This window comes from Tasmannia lanceolata, unplaced genomic scaffold (assembly GCF_043159265.1).
Source record: "Tasmannia lanceolata isolate RefF3 unplaced genomic scaffold, GAP_Taslan_0.1 ptg000006l, whole genome shotgun sequence".
NCBI lineage: Eukaryota > Viridiplantae > Streptophyta > Magnoliopsida > Canellales > Winteraceae > Tasmannia > Tasmannia lanceolata.
The window spans coordinates 28,636,639-28,653,375 of NW_027518683.1; the positions used below are offsets into that span (position 1 = coordinate 28,636,639).

Sequence of the window (16,737 nt, forward strand, 5' to 3'; positions counted from 1 at the left end):
GGTTGAGTGACTTATGTAACAAGCTGGGAATGTGTAATATATACACTCTAGCCTGAGGGGGAGTGTTGAGAGTGGTCGTGAATTACATACTCATGTATGGGGGTATCTCTTCGTGTGGGAGAGTAGTAACACAACTCTCTTTCATTCTTTCTCCTCCATTCTCTTCTCTTCTCTTCTTGTCGCATGGAAGATAGGATACCTCTAACAATACACACTAAAAGATCATCACATAAGCAAAAAATACCCATAATTGTTTAACATCAAAAACCTAGTGACAGACAGTGTTACTTCAGTGCATACCACATTTCACATATAATACATACAAATATTTATACACAATACATACACCAACATGAAACTCATATAAATACAATTATATAGCATAATGGTATGGTATAACACTAATATACTTACCGTCTTTCTTTCGCTATGCATTTCGATTTCAAGATGCACTTTAGTAGGGATGAAAATAGAAACTTCTTGTTCATTTCGTGTCGATGTTGGTGATATAAAACTGGGGTAGGAGAATTGTATTGAAATTTGAAGACAAGCCCAATGAATCTTTTGCGGTCAGATAAAATTGTAGGTACCCTCCACTATAAATTCCAATTAGTTACTTTTAATGTAGCTCATGAAACAAACCAAGTTTAACCAATATTGGAGACATCTTTTGGGACGAGTTGAGGGTGATTGTTAAGGTTTATTCGAGTCCCATTAGCATGAAGGACTAATAAAGCAGAAGTGAGGACTCTCCTTTGCATCTTTAAAGTGGAACTGTCAATTACCATATAGTAAAAGGAGATTCTTCCAACGTGGTTGCTTGAACAAAGCGATCAAATCCAAGACTGGAAATTAGTGAACATTGTTTTGAGAATCCTATGATTAATACCTACTATTGTAGGTATTTTTATTGAAGTAAATTCAAAGGAGCACTATTGATTGGCTGTTGATAGCTTGTTGGGAATTGTAACAGCGAATGAAGAAGGGTAAAATAAAGAACGGAGTCCCAATATCAGAACAAGGGATTGTGCTAACATTTAACTTTAAATATGTCATCTTTTATCAATAGAAACAAGTGTTGATTAAGTTTTAACTGTGCTTGCAGTCGCCGCAAAGAATTCCACAAAGCATAAAGGATATAGCAATCACATACCACCCACTCACCAAGCCATTATGTTCTACATGGTGATCAAAATTTTAACATCATGTCACTAGAAGAAATCCACAATAGCTCCAGCCATATGCCTAAGAATTAGTGAAATATTTAAGCATAGTCTAATAAAATAAAGCATATTTTACATGTACTAAAGATTACAAAATAGCATGCAGAAATCAGCAAAGCTGAACTCTATCAAACAATCTAAAGAATAAATGTGCGCAGTAGGTGATCATATATCTTTGTCCTTTGAAAAGCCTCTTGGGAGTCTGCTGATAACATTTGCATCCACTATGTTATAGTGCTTAGAAATTTCCTTGTGGACTAACCCAGCATACCTATCAACATGTTTTTCGTATTTATTGTACAAAGCAGGAATTGTTATGGATATGATAGTACCTGTCACCCAAATTTTTATTTGGAATCAGCACTCGAAAGAGTAGGGATATGCATGCATAAACACCGCCTCTTCAGTATAGGAATAGGCCAAACAAAGTTTTTTCGGTAAAAATTGAGATTGATTAATGTGGCTGATAGTAACAAAAACTTTTTTTAAAAATAACTATTCACTGCAGGTTGATGACAGATTACTGAAAGCAAGATATGCTAGTCCTTCGACCAACTTTGGGCATTGGGCAAGCTCTACCTTCAGTAATTTCTGATTAGTTTTCCTTAAAGAAAGTTTCAATTATCGAGAAAACACAAAATGGAAACAGATTGGCCAGATTAACCAGAATGAGTAGCATACCAATATATGCAAGTGTGAAGAATGAAAAAAAGCTTCCAATAACAGAAAAGAGCCACAGGCAGACCACAACCTGGCAGAGAGAGAACTATCAGATGAGATTTTCCCTTATTTTGATCGATTGGGTTGATGAACATTGAGATGCCGTTTGGATGCAAGGATTTTATAATCCAGGATTGTAAAATCCTAGATTTTTCAAGCTAAAACCTGGATTGTAGCATTGTACATTTCAGGATGCTAAAATCCAGGTTTCAGCATATAAAATCCATTTTTTAGCTTGAAAAATTCAGGAGTTTACAATTTGGGATAATAAAATCCCCGTATTTAAACAGCCCAGATTGCAAATTGTAGAATAGTTTAAGGTTGCTGACCTTAAAAAATAGTCTGAAATCCTTCCCAAGAGTGATATCATGAGCCATGAGTAACATATAGTTGATTTTTACACGAAATGATGCGGCTGCATTGTTAACCATTTCCTCTGACAGGACCAATTCCGGCAATGGCTTGAGTTGTCTGCCAAGAAATAATCATAGCCCAAAACACTCAAACATGATTTGCATTCAGATATATGACAATGAAACAATACGGACCCACAACAGCCTTACTTGTTTAGAAGAACAGCACTGTTGGCTCGAACAAACTGGGTTACAATTAAAATCAGCAGTATGTCTGAAGAAACTGTTAAGAATGATAATCCGGACCTCTCAAATATGAGCCACGCAATGGTAGCAACAATGATAATGCCAAAAGAAATGCGCCCTTGTTTCCACAAGATAACATCAGCAGCTGAAGAAAACACAAATTGATTAAGTCAGGCCAAACATGTAAAATAATAATGATAGACCTGTAAAAGACCGAGGGAGGAGATGTGTGCCAGTATTAAGGCTTTCAATTTTGCTTTTTGTTTAGTCAGTGAAGGTTCCCAGAGGCAAGGAGGGGAAGAAACATGTGCCAGAGCCCAATGTTGACACAAGCATACAAATTTTAATATCATGAAAGAGAGTATTTATATGGTACAAGTCCGTATAGTCCAGTATTTTTCAAAAAGTACGGTACGGCTTACACCATAGGATGATCCAAACGGTCCATTTGATGGGCCACAATGTAAATACGTTGTTCCCCAAAAAACATTTCAATAGGGTGGTCCTAGCCCTCCGATCAATAGAGGTTTCCATGATATGTAGTTCCTCTACAGATCGGAGAGCTAGGATCATCCTATGCAAATGATATTTTGGACACAACGTATTTACGTTATGACCCATCAAATGGACGGTTTATTTTAAGATAATGAAATGTCCTTGTTCCGTAGGTTAAAAGCTAAAATGCAAAATTAGCATTGAAGTGCACCATTAAGTACAAATTTCAAAAGAAACAGGGGGGTATCAAACCATCCTTCTCAATCTCCCAACCTTCATTAATCTTTTTCTTTCCTGCTATCAGTTCTCAAGGTTCCATCAATAGCCTCAAAAGACCAAATCACAATTCCACATATCAGATGGATGCATTCAATTAATTTACAGCTGCCATTTTCTAATATCATCCACTTTGTCAAAGGCAGACCAAACGGAAACACCTCTACAAACAAGAAAAACATCTACTACATCCACTGAATTTCTGCATCAACTCACCACATGCTTTAACGGCTGCATTGACTCATCACACACTTTAACTTCCTACCATGCACAGTCATTCCTCAACTAGTTTTGCAACCTCAATTCCTAAGAACTACTTTAACTTTCCTGTTCTTAATGTCTTGGCATACCCCATGAACCTACTTGACTACGTACAAGGCCATCATAAGACAAGAAAACTACTATTCCTTTTCAGATAATAGATGGACAGAACATTATCACTGCTATAACAAAAGTGTTTATTAGAAGAGAAAACATGCTACATGAGGGGCAGAAATTCCAAACACAAATATCAGGCCTATTTACACCCTCTTTAGATAATGTAGCAACCAGCTCATTCAGTCCTCTAGTGGCATACAAAAAGAAAATACCATACCCTATACGTAAATTACAGATCTTGACATTAATATCAGTAACTCCCCATGCCCCTGGAGTTCAGCTAAGAACCCAAGCTATTGCTTTAGACGGGTCCCCTTCCACCAACAAGCTCAACATGATATTGATTCACAAAGGCAGAGAGGTCACCCTTTACAGACAAGATACCACCAAATAACAGTCATTTTAGCAACTAGAGCAGATATCTTTATATAAAGAACTTGTTGTGGAGTATGCCTGGTACCAGAAAGCACTTGTTTTGCTATTTAAATTTCATGTTTGGAATTCTGGTTCATGCAATTCAGAAAAAAGAATTTGCATCACTGCAGAAAATGCAACAATGCCCCAATCAATGTTTTGAAAATTGGAATCGAATCGTAAATCGTAATGGGGGTCGAATCGTATCGGATTGTAAATCGTATCGTAAATCGTAAGATTCATTCAAAAATCTTAAAAAATATGTATAATAAAAAATTATAAATAAATTAAAGAATAGAAATAGCCAATTATTCATTTTTCATCCAAATTCATTAATTCAAACAGAAACTACCATGATTAGCATTCAATATCGTAATACGAAGTGTTTGCTGACAAACTTGACTGATGCAAATATTAGGCCTAAATAAGTGGCATATTTGCCAATTAGTATTTTATTAGGGGTATTTTAGTCATTTGGTTATTTAGAGTTCTTTTTTGTAGGCTTCTTTAAGAGTTCATGTTTTAGTAGGTTACTATTTCCTAGGTTGTTTATTTGCCTATATATAGGCCTCGAGTTCTTATTTTAGTAGGCTTCTTTAAGAGTTCATGTTTTAGTGGGTTACTATTTCCTAGGTTGTTTATTTGCCTATATATAGGCCTCTTTACAATTTATTTTGTAACTTTGATGATTAAATGAATTGAGATTCTCCCCTCTAATTTCCTCTCTTCTTCTCCCCCAAGTCTTCATCTCCTCTTTCTCCTCTATTCTTCTTCTTCTTCAGGTTATTTTCGTCTCTTCTTCCCCTATTCTTCTAATTCTCTCCATTTTCCTCAATTTCTCTTCACGGTGCTGCATCATTGACACATACTAATCATCTAATTCTCATCCAAACCCATGCATCTTGGTTAATAATCATTAAAAAAAGACACAAGATCATATCAATTCTCAAAGTCTTAAACATTAAATGACAAATATCAATCATAAAAGACGGGAATCGATGTTGTCTTTATTATGGTAGTCTCCCACCTCGATGTGAGTAATGCCCTTAACAAATGCTTTGTGCTCGACTGGTTTGATTTGTTCGAAGTCCTACTCTTCCTCTGTCTTCTTCCTTCTAATGAGAGGGATTTCAAAGGCTTCTCGTAATGTAGAAAGGAAATGAGGTCTTTTGAAAGAAATACATATTTTCTTTTATACAAAACTTAATTTGGATAAATCGCATAAATTGTATGAATCGTACAATTTACGATGGAATCGTAAGATTCAATTAAAAAATGTAAGATTCATACAAATTAAGATTCAATCATGGGATTCAAATCGTTTTGCCTAAGAATCGTAAATTGAATCGTAAATCAAACCGTAAATCGTAAGATTTTCAAAACAATGGCCCCAATTAGCAATATCTTTTATAATAGCAATCTCATCGTGCGTGGATTTTTCCAACAATATTAGCCTGGTTCTTCAATAAAATATTTAGATTCAGATAATGAATTAGAAGAAAATTAACAGATTTGGAAAAATGTCTTCTTTGTTCGATCATGGTTTCCAAAGGCAACAGAGGCATACCCCTCAAGCAAGGCTTAAAAAAATGCATTAAGGCGTTTGGAAAAAAGGCGCAGGGACAGAAAGGCATAAACCTTAGGGGTAAAAGCATAAAATCTCTCGAAGGTATACACCTTTCACGTATTCACACGGAACGCTCATTTTGACAACCTAAACCCCCCAAATTTTGATTTTTCGCCTTTTTTTGGTTGTTTATTCTCATAAACACCTACTAATTTATAATTTAGGTTAAGTAAGGTCTAATAAGACCCATTTGAACATAAAAATTTATTTTTTAGAGAGTCCAAAGTGTTTTTTTTTTTAGAAAGGTGGGTGGAGTCAGAGGACAAAAAGAGTTATTCTTTCATTTGAGTTCTTTCTTTGTTGGTTGAGATTGAAAGAAACCTTTAAGTTTGAGCCCATTTTTTTCGGTATGAAGTTCCACGAGCAAGGAGTGCCGCGAGAGAATGAAGTAGGCTGGCTTTGGTGTTAGGGATTTTTTTACCTATACCTTGTTTTTGTGGTTTCTCCCCAACCGTTCAACAAGATCAAAATCGGTCGCTTCTGATGGTTTTCTTCAATCAAAATAAAGCTAGTGGTGGTAGACTACTCTGTGATTGTGATCTTTCAAAAAAATAAAATAAAAACTCTAGCTTGTGATTGTGCACTCCTTCACTTAGTGAGTAAAATTTCCTAATTTATAGCATTCTTTTCTTTACTTGTGTAATGGTGGCAGACTACTTTGTGATTGTGATATTTCAAAAAAAAAGTTTGTGATCATGCACTCCTTCAGTTGGTGAGTAAAAGTTCCTAATATAGAATTCTTTCTTTACTTGTATATATGTATTTTTAATATACAAGAATAGCCCATGGAGGGAACTAATTCCATTCATTTCATCTCTTCTCTCTCCCTCACTTATTCTCTTCTATCCTCTCTCCCTCTAAGACTCTAACCACCAACAACTCCACCTTGGTATGTGAGCAAGGGATTTTATACATTTTTTCTAAGAGAATCAATGCCCTTGACTGTCCAATACATTGGTGACATCATCAGGTCATACGACTGACGTCAGTGATTGTACGACCATAGAGTGGGCATGAAACCTACATGACTTAGATTCACATATCATTCCCATTATGATGATGATTTTTCAGAAATTTTTTGGGAGCTATTTGATATTTATCTGACTTTTCTAGAAGAAAATCTAGAGACAACGTTTTTTGTTGATGAGAGTTTTCTCTCAACTCGGGACCTGTTACGAAGGGGGATTGCTTCCTTTTGGGTCATTTATTGAATTATTGTAGAGGAACACAATGGTGGCGCCGTTTTTTCTATCAGAACTCTTGTGAGGGGAGTATTTTTTTTGTTGATGAGAGTTTTCTCTCAGCTGGGGACCTATATCGAAGGGGGATTGCTTCCTTTTGGGTCATTTATTGTATAGGAATACAATGGTGGTGCCGTTTTACCGATCACAGTTGTTGTGAGGGAGTTCTACTGACTTTTGTAACTACATCTAGAAATCCATTTTTTTTAGTTTAATGGAAGTTTATCTCAGTTTGGAAAATATTTCGAAGGAGATTGTTTCATTTCAGGTTGTTTTTTGCATAGGAACACAATGGCAGTGTCCTTTTTCAGATCAATGATCATGTGAGGGAGTTACATCAACCTTTGTGGCTACGTTACTTGGGCATTCTCCATTTTGAGGTTGTTTCTTCTAGAATTTCTGTGTTTTTCACACTACTAACATTTAAGGGATGAGAATCTCCCCCCTCCGATTGGTTTGAGGTATCTTCCACAAAAGATGGCCTCAAGGATGGATCTGAAATGAATTCCTCGGTTGTTAGGACTCCAACTACTGTTTTTGGACTTCCGGCAAGTTCTTACGGGGCAATCATAATGTGTAAATCACCACAATAAAACTAGATGGCACTAACTATATGGAATAAGCTCAGCCTGTACAGATGTACATCGGTGGACAGGGCAAGCTTGGCTATAATATTGACCGAGTGCAGGAGCCCAAGTCGAATGATCCTGAATATGATAAGTGGGGGCAGGATAATTTCATTGTAATGACATGGTTGCTTTCTTTGATGCAACCTCATATCAATCACACCCCCCTATTCCTGAGAGCAGCTAGAGATATCTGGGATCGGGTTGAGATGACATGCACAAAAAAGAAATATTACTAGAGTTTATCAACTTTGGTAGGAGATTGAGAATCTTAGGGTGCGTTCGGCAACCATTCTCTTCATTCTCATTCTGGATACAAGAATCGGAATGTATTTTTTGAGAGCTCCTAGCACTAGAATCACATTCGGCAAATTCATATCGAATAACGAATTTTTTGTTTCTTCAACTGTTCGGCTGAAATAGTATGAGATGCACTTCGCCACACAAGGTTTCGTCACGATATTATTGTCTTCCACAGGTTGCTTGTTCTTCGTGGTCCACCACCGTTGGGTTTTTGGCGTCAATTTCTCACCCTCCTCTACCAAAATTGGCTGTTAGGCGCGCTCCACTACGCAGTTCTCGGAATCCTTCGTCCATCAAATCGCATATTTGAAAACCCTATTTTTTGTTCCCAAATCTTAGATTCTGGCGCCAACAAGTAAAAGAAGGCCGATCGAATGATGAAAAAGAACACGAGAGACTATTAAGTTCTTTTTTCACAGATCGTCACATAGAGAAAACAGAAATCAAAGGATGAGACATCACTGAAGAGATAGGGTTTCGCAGGTGGAGATTTCATAGATCTGTTGAGAGAAATATAAGGACAAGGATTTCAAGTAACAGATAGAGAGAGAGATGAGGGCAAGGGTTTCAAGCAGAGAGAGATGAACCAACCTTTCAGCCGACCTTCTTAGATGTTGCAGAGAGTGGGTGGTAGGAAGAAGAGAGGTGTTTTTTTAATGGGTAAGATAGGCGTTTTGGGTAAAGAAGACCCGAGACGCCCCGAAAATCTCATTATTGCAATTCTCAAAAGCAAAAAATATTCACTTTAGGAAATCTGGATTTGGAAACGATAAGATGCAGTAGAGATGTTTTAGGAATGGATGCCGAACTTTATTCTTCGACCTTTTTTGAGGTTTTAGCAAGAAAATCGAATAAATGCATTCACGGGAGAGTTGCCGAACACGCCCTTAGACAGTGGAAAAAGACACTATCTATTTACTTCTCCACCCTTCACGGTATGTGGATAGAGTTAGATCACTATGAGCAATTGTTGTAGGATACTGAGCCTGATAGACGGCGATTTCAAAAACATGTAGAAGAAAATTATATATTTGAGTTCCTAGCTAGTCTAAACCCTACATTTTACATCACTCGGGGTCAAATCATAGCCCACAATACTCTTCCTACCTTGGAGAAGGTATACTCTCTTTTATAAAGTAAAGACAGTAGGAGTAATGTTGTAGCTCCATTATCATCCTAGACTGACCGTCCTGCATTGGTTGCATAGAGGTGGTCCCAGATACTATAAGGAAGGAAATAAGAAGTCCTTTGATAACAACTGCGGAAAGGCGTAGGAAGACCCATCACACCAGAAAGACTTTGGTTTGAGGTACTTGTCACAGCCCTAAGAAACTCAACTACTATATGAAGATCCTCAAAATGACAAAAATTGCTAACCTAAACTCTATAAAGAATATTACCAAACAACTGGAAGGCACTAGATGAACTACCTAAAGCATATAATTAAGGGAGACTCTAGTTGGACTTTTACCGAACACTTGAGAGGCTGAAAATGATGAAGGAACTCGGTAAAGGATCTGATCTCTGAGCTCGGATACCACTTTAGTGCTAGCCTAGGGCTCACGGGATTTCTCAGAGAACTTTTGGGAGCATAAAGGGTTTAACTTTCAATTAGGATTAGCATTACAAATCCCAAATCAGATTAGACATTTAGAAAATAAATCCGATCTTAGCTAGGGTTTTCGCACTGATGTTTACATTAAAGAGAACTCATCAATAAGCATAATTCAATCCAAGTAGACATGGAACAATATGATCACACCAAGAACTCAGATATGTACATAAATAACGGCAGCCATAGAAAATCTGTCTACAATCTACAATAATATAATGAACTCAAAGCTAGGGCTCAGTACACCAAAGTAGAGTAAAATCGTTTCGAAGGTAAAATATCGGTGAAAGGATGACTGATCAATGGGATGAATGCAGCAAAATGTAGTCAATATAGGTAATTGAATAACCAGATGACTAATCTCACCCGATCGGCATGCCTCCACCTCAAATTTTGATGTGTAAGAGAGCCCAAAGGGAAGAGAGATAGTATCAGTCTCGATCTGTCCAGGAACTATGCCAACCACCGGTAACGTGAAAATAATGGGGAAATGGGGAAAATGCATGTGAGGACCTAAGAAGCACGGGTACTCTCCGGAGGCCCATGCACCCATGTCGAGTGTGTATAGGGTGCGGGTGCTCTTGGGTACTCTTTGGGTGCGTACGCACCCAAACAGCAAACAAAACGAAAATCCAGTTTGGGGGTTTGAGTACGTATCGGGTGCGCTTGGGTGCGCACCCGGTTTGAATTAAATCCAAAATTACAGATTTACAATAGAGGGGTTGTCGCAATTAACAAAAGGGGGATGAATATATCAAAATATCTATAATATATATAGGGAAATAATATCAACACTACAATGTTTTGATATCACGCTCTACTAGCTTGTCTTTTAGTATTTAAAAGGCTGTCAACAGGTTATTACAGTTCCCAAAAAGCTCTCACAAGCACATTAAATACTAAAAGACAAGCAAGGAGAGCGTGAATATCAAAACAGTGAAGTGCTGATAAAATGCACTTCAAGACTAAAACTAGTCATTTGGTTGATTCATCAAGATCAAGAAATGACCAGTAGAACCTAGCTTGTATGAAAATTATACATCTTGACCATATTGCATCTAGGCCTTTCCTCAGTAAGTACTAAGCTAAACCCATCCCAAATGCTTAATCACCTGCCTTAAGATTATGACACTTGATGGAATGCTACCCAAGATCTAGATAATTTTTGCCAACCTTTCTTCAGTTGCTTAAAAAAAAAAAAAATCGAAATAAGTCCAAGTTGGCAACCACTTTTTTCCAATGTAGCCTCCCACAACTTGGAGTTTCACCTATATATGTGTGTGTGTGTGTGTGTGTGAAAAGTGTAGCTACACGTATGGGTAGCTAACTTAGCTACTCTGTCGGCTTAAAATACAGTGGGGCCCACATTGTTTCAGTGATGCAAACCATTCATTTGATGGGCCCTCACATAGACAGGGTGTGCCCAAAAAATCAGCTCCATAGGATCATCCAAACCCTATGATTTGTGGAGGCAAAAATGGACGTGAAAAAAGCTTCACAAATCTGTCCATTTTTGCCTCCATAGTTAGAAGGGTTGGGATGATCCAATGGAGCTGATTTTTTGGGCACACCCTATCAATGTGAGGGCCTATCAAATGAATGGTTTGGATCACCCAAACAATGTCGGCCCACTGTATTTTAAGCCGACGGAGTAGCTAAGTTAGCTACCCGTACGTGTAGCTACACTTCTCTCTCTCTCTCTCTCTCTCTCTCTCTCTCTCTCTCTCTCTCTCTCTCTATATATATATATATATATATATATATATATATATATGGAAATGATAAATGTGCCCCTTCTCATCACTTGGGACACCCAGTTGCATTGTATGTGGGTATCAGGTCACTTCATTCCTTCAAATGTGAAGTACATCAGCCCCTTTGCAGTCAGAAATACACTGTAGCTGGGAAACCTAACAACTTAGAAGTAATATTAGATTTTGGTGAAGTAATATTAGATTTTGGTGATGTTATTGTTATTTGATTGTTCTGCAATTAAATTGTTTGAATTCTTTAACAAAAATATTTAATTTTTAAATTTTTATAACTATATAATAAAATATAAAAATAGATTATATTCAGTGTACCCCCCAACGTACCCGTATCCTTTTTTTTTTTTTAATCACGTACCTGTACCGTGTCGTACCCGCACCCCATACCCGTATCCGTGCTTCATTGGTGAGGACATTAGGGCAATAAAGGACACCAAAGATGTAAAGCGAAACAGCAAGTGGGTGAAAGGCAATAAGAAAAGCTTAGGAAAGCAGCTATGTACAGCCTACAGGAGATATGTCCAAAGATGGAGAGGAAAGATTAGCTTACGGGAAAAACTGGGGGAAAGGGAAATAAGGCATCAAACAGCAAGGTTGCTGACCAAGGGTGCCAGAGAACAAGGAAGGTAGCTGCCAGTTGTTGCAGCAAGAGGGAAGGAAGGTGTGGTGAAGAGAGAGAGAGAGAGAGAGAGTACCTTTCAAAGAAAGAGAGAGAGAGGGGGTGGGAGGGGTGATAGGGGGCTATTGACTACAAGAACAGTCCTGGACTGTTGGCAGAAAGTAGAGAGGCTTGGGACAGCCACGAGGAAAGAGGAGAATAGATGCAAGAGATGAAGAAAAAAGGAGAGAAGAGAAAGAGGTGAAAGGAAGGACAGGAAGGAAAGGCGAGGAAGGAGAAAGTAGAGGGGAGGGGAAAAAGAAGAGAAGGGAAAAGGAGATGGAAGGAGTGGTGCAACCTGACTGATACGCGGGCGGGGATTTTTTTTTTTTTTTTTTTGGGGAGGGGGGGGGGGGGGCGCTTCAAAACTTCAATCTACTCCTTGTGCTTTCCCTTTTAGGGGTCGTTTGGATACAAGGATTTTACATTCTTGGATTATAAAATCCAGGATTTAGCTTAAAAGTAGAATTTGGATAGCCAACATCATGGATTTTATAATCCAACAGCTTGGATTTTGCGTATAGAATCCAGGTTTTAAAAATCCCTCTCCTATGCAAAGATTTCAAAAGTCTGGATCTAAAAAAACTGGGTCTGACATCTCGACATCTCACCATCTCAATCGCTCGACAGCTCCTTCTAGCTCACTGTTTCACTTCTTCCTCTTGAACGTGACAAGACGCCCAAGCTCGGCCATGATCCATCTCCTATATTCTATCCATATTTCATATGTATACGGGACCAATCATGTTTTTCGTGCAGATTCTGTCTGGTTTTCGTACTATGTCCTTCTCGCTCTTGCCCATTTTGTCTATAAACATGTGAGAAGATGATTGCAATCTATGAATCTAATTATAGGGTAGGAATTTCAAACTAATTGTAGTAAATGATAATGACTAAGAAATTAAACATTAAAAACCAAAATCAATTATTTTGGAATCCAAGGTTGCATCCAAATAGCTTAATAATGAATCCTTGGAAATAGAAAGATGTGGTCAAAAGATTCAAAACAGCATATTTTAAAATCCAAGATTTAATAATCAGGCTTTCTTCAATTCAGGATTTTGAAGAAATCCAGGATTTTAAAATGATAATATCCAAATGACCCCTTAGGGTTTTATTATAAGAGGGAGTGATGAGGACTTTAAGTCCTTTAAGTGGTTTGCATTTACTATTTTTAGCAAGCCCGCACTTGTTCAAATTAGTAAGTCTGCCTTTACTGTTTTTAGTAAGTCCATCTTTACTATTTTTAGTAAGTCTATCTTTACTAAAAATAGCAATTTTCTTTCTTCTTTCACTTAGGCGGTGGTCGTAGCGATGTGTGGACCCTAAGTGATGTGGATAGCCCCCGTATATAGGATAATAACATGTCCATAAAAATTAAATAAACCTAGTTAAAACAGAAATAAAACATAATGCAGAATGTCTAACATAACTGAAAGGAAAATAAGGCTGTCAAGTGGGTCGTGTAACATCCAAGTTGTTAACTTACCAACTTCTCCAAAAGCTTAAGCTGTTGGAGAAAGGCGTTCTTAATCTTTAATACTTTAACACTCCCCCTCACGTGTGGCCCACTTGGCAAACACGTGGCACATGTGGTCCCACTTTGGGACGACCATCGCATGTGGATTTGTGCTATCCGAGAGGTTTGAACTCGAGACCTTTGGCTGTGATACCATGTGAAACAACCAGTTACTCCAAAAGCTTAAGTTGTTGGAGAAAGTCGTTTTTAATCTTTAGTACTTTAACACAAGTCCTTCCCCAAAATGTACTCTACCTCAAAATGGTCTCGACAAGAGGAATTTTTATGGCACTAGCCTAGGTAATTTGGGCACTACAGGTCCAAAGGGCCTTAAGGGTGATAATGAGGGTGCATTGCTATGGTCGTTTTCTTTGTTGATTGCTGAAACTGTTTCAAACGAGGTAGAAGTTCAGGATCTTGTAAGCAGGATGAGGCTTGTTCACTCCTCCCTACATATACATTAACAGTTGAAGGGGACTCTCAATCCTATTCATTAGATTAATGTAGGAAAGAGATTGCCCTCGAGGTATGTGGATGCAATTTTGAGGTCTTGAATTTGATTAAGGGGCATGCGAATATGTTTCAGTTGTGCTTAGATATGCCAATGGAAAGGAGGACCAATTACTCCGCGAGGGTGTTACTTGGACATGATTGGCTTTAACCAGCTTGCACATTAAGGTGTATCGGTTCTTTATTTTCCTTTCGATTTTTTTCTGGACCGCCTCGAAGGTGTTACTTGGGCGGACATGATTGGGTCTAACCATCTTGCACGTTAAGTTGTATTGGTTCTTTATTTTCCTTTTGATTGTTTTTCTGGACCACCTTGATCCGTTGCATATGATTCTCTTGTCGTTATCAACATTTAACTACTCAAGAAAATATAATATGTATACCCACAACTGATAAAATTGAGCTCAAATCCTATTTCGAACCACCAACCCCCAGAGAAATCAAAAGATAAACAAAACACATGAAGCTTACCTTTTCCTCCTCCCATTATCTGGCGCATCGACCTTTGGCGATCGAACAAACGATAACCCGAGCCAACAGACGCTGAAGAACTGGAAGACTCAAGCAATCTCTCCTTCCTTGCATCGCCATTAGCCTCAACATTACTAGTATCCTGTGAATTGTCCATAATGTGCTGCCAAAATAACGCAAAGAATGGGATTAAGCCGCTAGCTCAATTGTCAAGGCTTTGTTCTCCAACCTGGAGGTCAGAGGTTCAATCCCAGCTTACCTACCAAAAAAAAATAATGCGAAGAAACCTGAATAAAATGCAACAAAAGGGCAAGAAAACGTTGAAATATTTCCATCACATTATTGCATCGATGTAAAAACAGATACCCAGACCAAATATGGAGATTAAAAGAAAAAATAAAAAAATAATATAAAAAAACCAAGTTATCCAAAGAAGTGCAACAAGAGTATTTTACCTCTAACAATAAAAAAAAAAAAAAAACTTAAGTTTCAGAGATACATGATCATAACTATCATAGTAAAAAAGGGTCATCGATCTTCATAAAATCTCCTTTCATCCCAATCGTAAGCAAAGGCATTTGAGCTGCCTTTGTTCACAGACAAATGCATTTACTAAGGAAATCAGCTTGTTTATCTTAAAAATAAAGAAGTGGGTCTTTAAAGAACACCAAAATCAAATGCTAATCACACCATGATAGCCAAGAAAATCCATATAACTCATACATACACAGTTTTTTGTTTTTTCATTAGGCATGAAAAAAAAAAAAGTGACTTGATCCACTAAAATTCAAGTTTTATTTACAGAGACCTTTAATTTATAATACTATCTTTAAAATTTATCATTTCACTATAAATTGTTGAAATAAAAAAATTTCTATGAAACAAATTTCATAAAAAAATGTTTTTCTTGCAATCCAAACAGGGCCTTAATTTATTCTCCACTACATCAGATAGAGAGAGAGAGAGAGAGAGAGAGAGAGAGAGAGAGGTACAGAGGGTGAAGCCCTACATGTTCAAAGAAATTCATGATCAGGGGTTTTTTATACTGCAAGAAAAATGAAACCCTAAATCTCGATTATCTTTAAAATTTATCATTTCACTATAAATTGTTGAAATAAAAAAATTTCTATGAAACAAATTTCATAAAAAAATGTTTTTCTTGCAATCCAAACAGGGCCTTAATTTATTCTCCACTACATCAGATAGAGAGAGAGAGAGAGGTACAGAGGGTGAAGCCCTACATGTTCAAAGAAATTCATGATCAGGGGTTTTTTATACTGCAAGAAAAATGAAACCCTAAATCTCGATAAAAAAAACTAATTTTCCATTCATTTCAGGCGAAATTAAAGGAATTTAGCAGCCTGAGTTAAGCAGATAATAACTAAAAAATAAATAAATAAACCTTTGGAAGAGGTAGAGTTCGAATCAGAGCTCGTTCTCTTACGCAAAATAACGAGAGAGAGAGAGAGAGAGAGAGAGAGAGAGAGATTTATGTTTAAAAATTTTAGTGCGAAACAGAAATCAGCAATTTCGCGAGGACGAAATACTAAGAAGAAGAAACGGAAATGATGGACCCACTAAATGGAAACGACACAATCTCAGTCTATTGATCACCGTTGATTTCAAGTATCAGATATTGGATGGTTAAGATCGTCCAATCAATGGTTGTGCTCCTCCCATGCTCTTTCCTTATTAGTTACTAGTTTAATAATACACGCGATAGACGTGAAGAAGGGGGCTCATTGAGTCATTGGATTCAAAGAAAAATATTATATGTTGCATGAGGGATCAGCTTTTTCTAAGGTTACATTTTCCTCATGGCTTAGATGCATAATAAATTCAGGGGAGTGATAAATCGACTCCCCAAATGGATAAATCGACTCCCCATGTGTCTATCTCTCTCCTCGAAGGAGAGAGATAGACACATGGGGAGTCGATTTATCACTGTCCTTAATTCATCTAGTAAATATTATTTCATGCATTAGCTAATACAATTTTGTACCAAAGAAGAGCTAATTTAATGATTGTTTATGCAATAAAAAATGTTATATCATATAGAAAGAACATTCAGGGTGGAGGGGGTTAGTGTGCATCAATCAGGTACAATGATGGCATAGATCTCACGAGGACCTTCTTTACGATAAATGTCTCCATCTATTTATTTTTTTCTTATTTTCATATTTTTCTTAGATTAAATTATTGTAGAAAATATGTTATAAGTAAAATGGGATGGCATGAGAGCATTTAAGAAATACGTCCATTTTATTTGGATTTATTTTTTTCCGATATTAGAGAA

The 16,737-nt window shown here is 37.2% G+C and overlaps 1 protein-coding gene across 4 annotated transcripts in view; it reads right to left on the bottom strand.

Annotated features, from left to right (window-relative positions):
* The window catches only part of LOC143878536 (reticulon-like protein B16), a 35,755-nt gene extending 19,762 nt beyond the window's left edge, over positions 1-15,993 (bottom strand). The window contains exons 1-6 of one of the 4 annotated variants that reach the window (XM_077380806.1): positions 15,844-15,993; positions 14,442-14,604; positions 2,507-2,687; positions 2,273-2,414; positions 1,905-1,974; positions 1,253-1,555 (exon numbers count right to left, since the gene is read on the bottom strand). In XM_077380806.1, the coding sequence (XP_077236921.1) occupies positions 1,389-1,555; positions 1,905-1,974; positions 2,273-2,414; positions 2,507-2,687; positions 14,442-14,598 (717 nt within the window). In that variant the 5' untranslated portion in view covers positions 14,599-14,604; positions 15,844-15,993 and the 3' untranslated portion in view covers positions 1,253-1,388. Of the gene's footprint in view, positions 1-1,252; positions 1,556-1,904; positions 1,975-2,272; positions 2,415-2,506; positions 2,688-14,441; positions 14,701-15,843 lie in introns of those variants that run through there. The other 3 variants (XM_077380805.1, XM_077380807.1, XM_077380808.1) reach the window with 3 other exon arrangements.
* Positions 15,994-16,737: the final 744 nt, after the last annotated feature.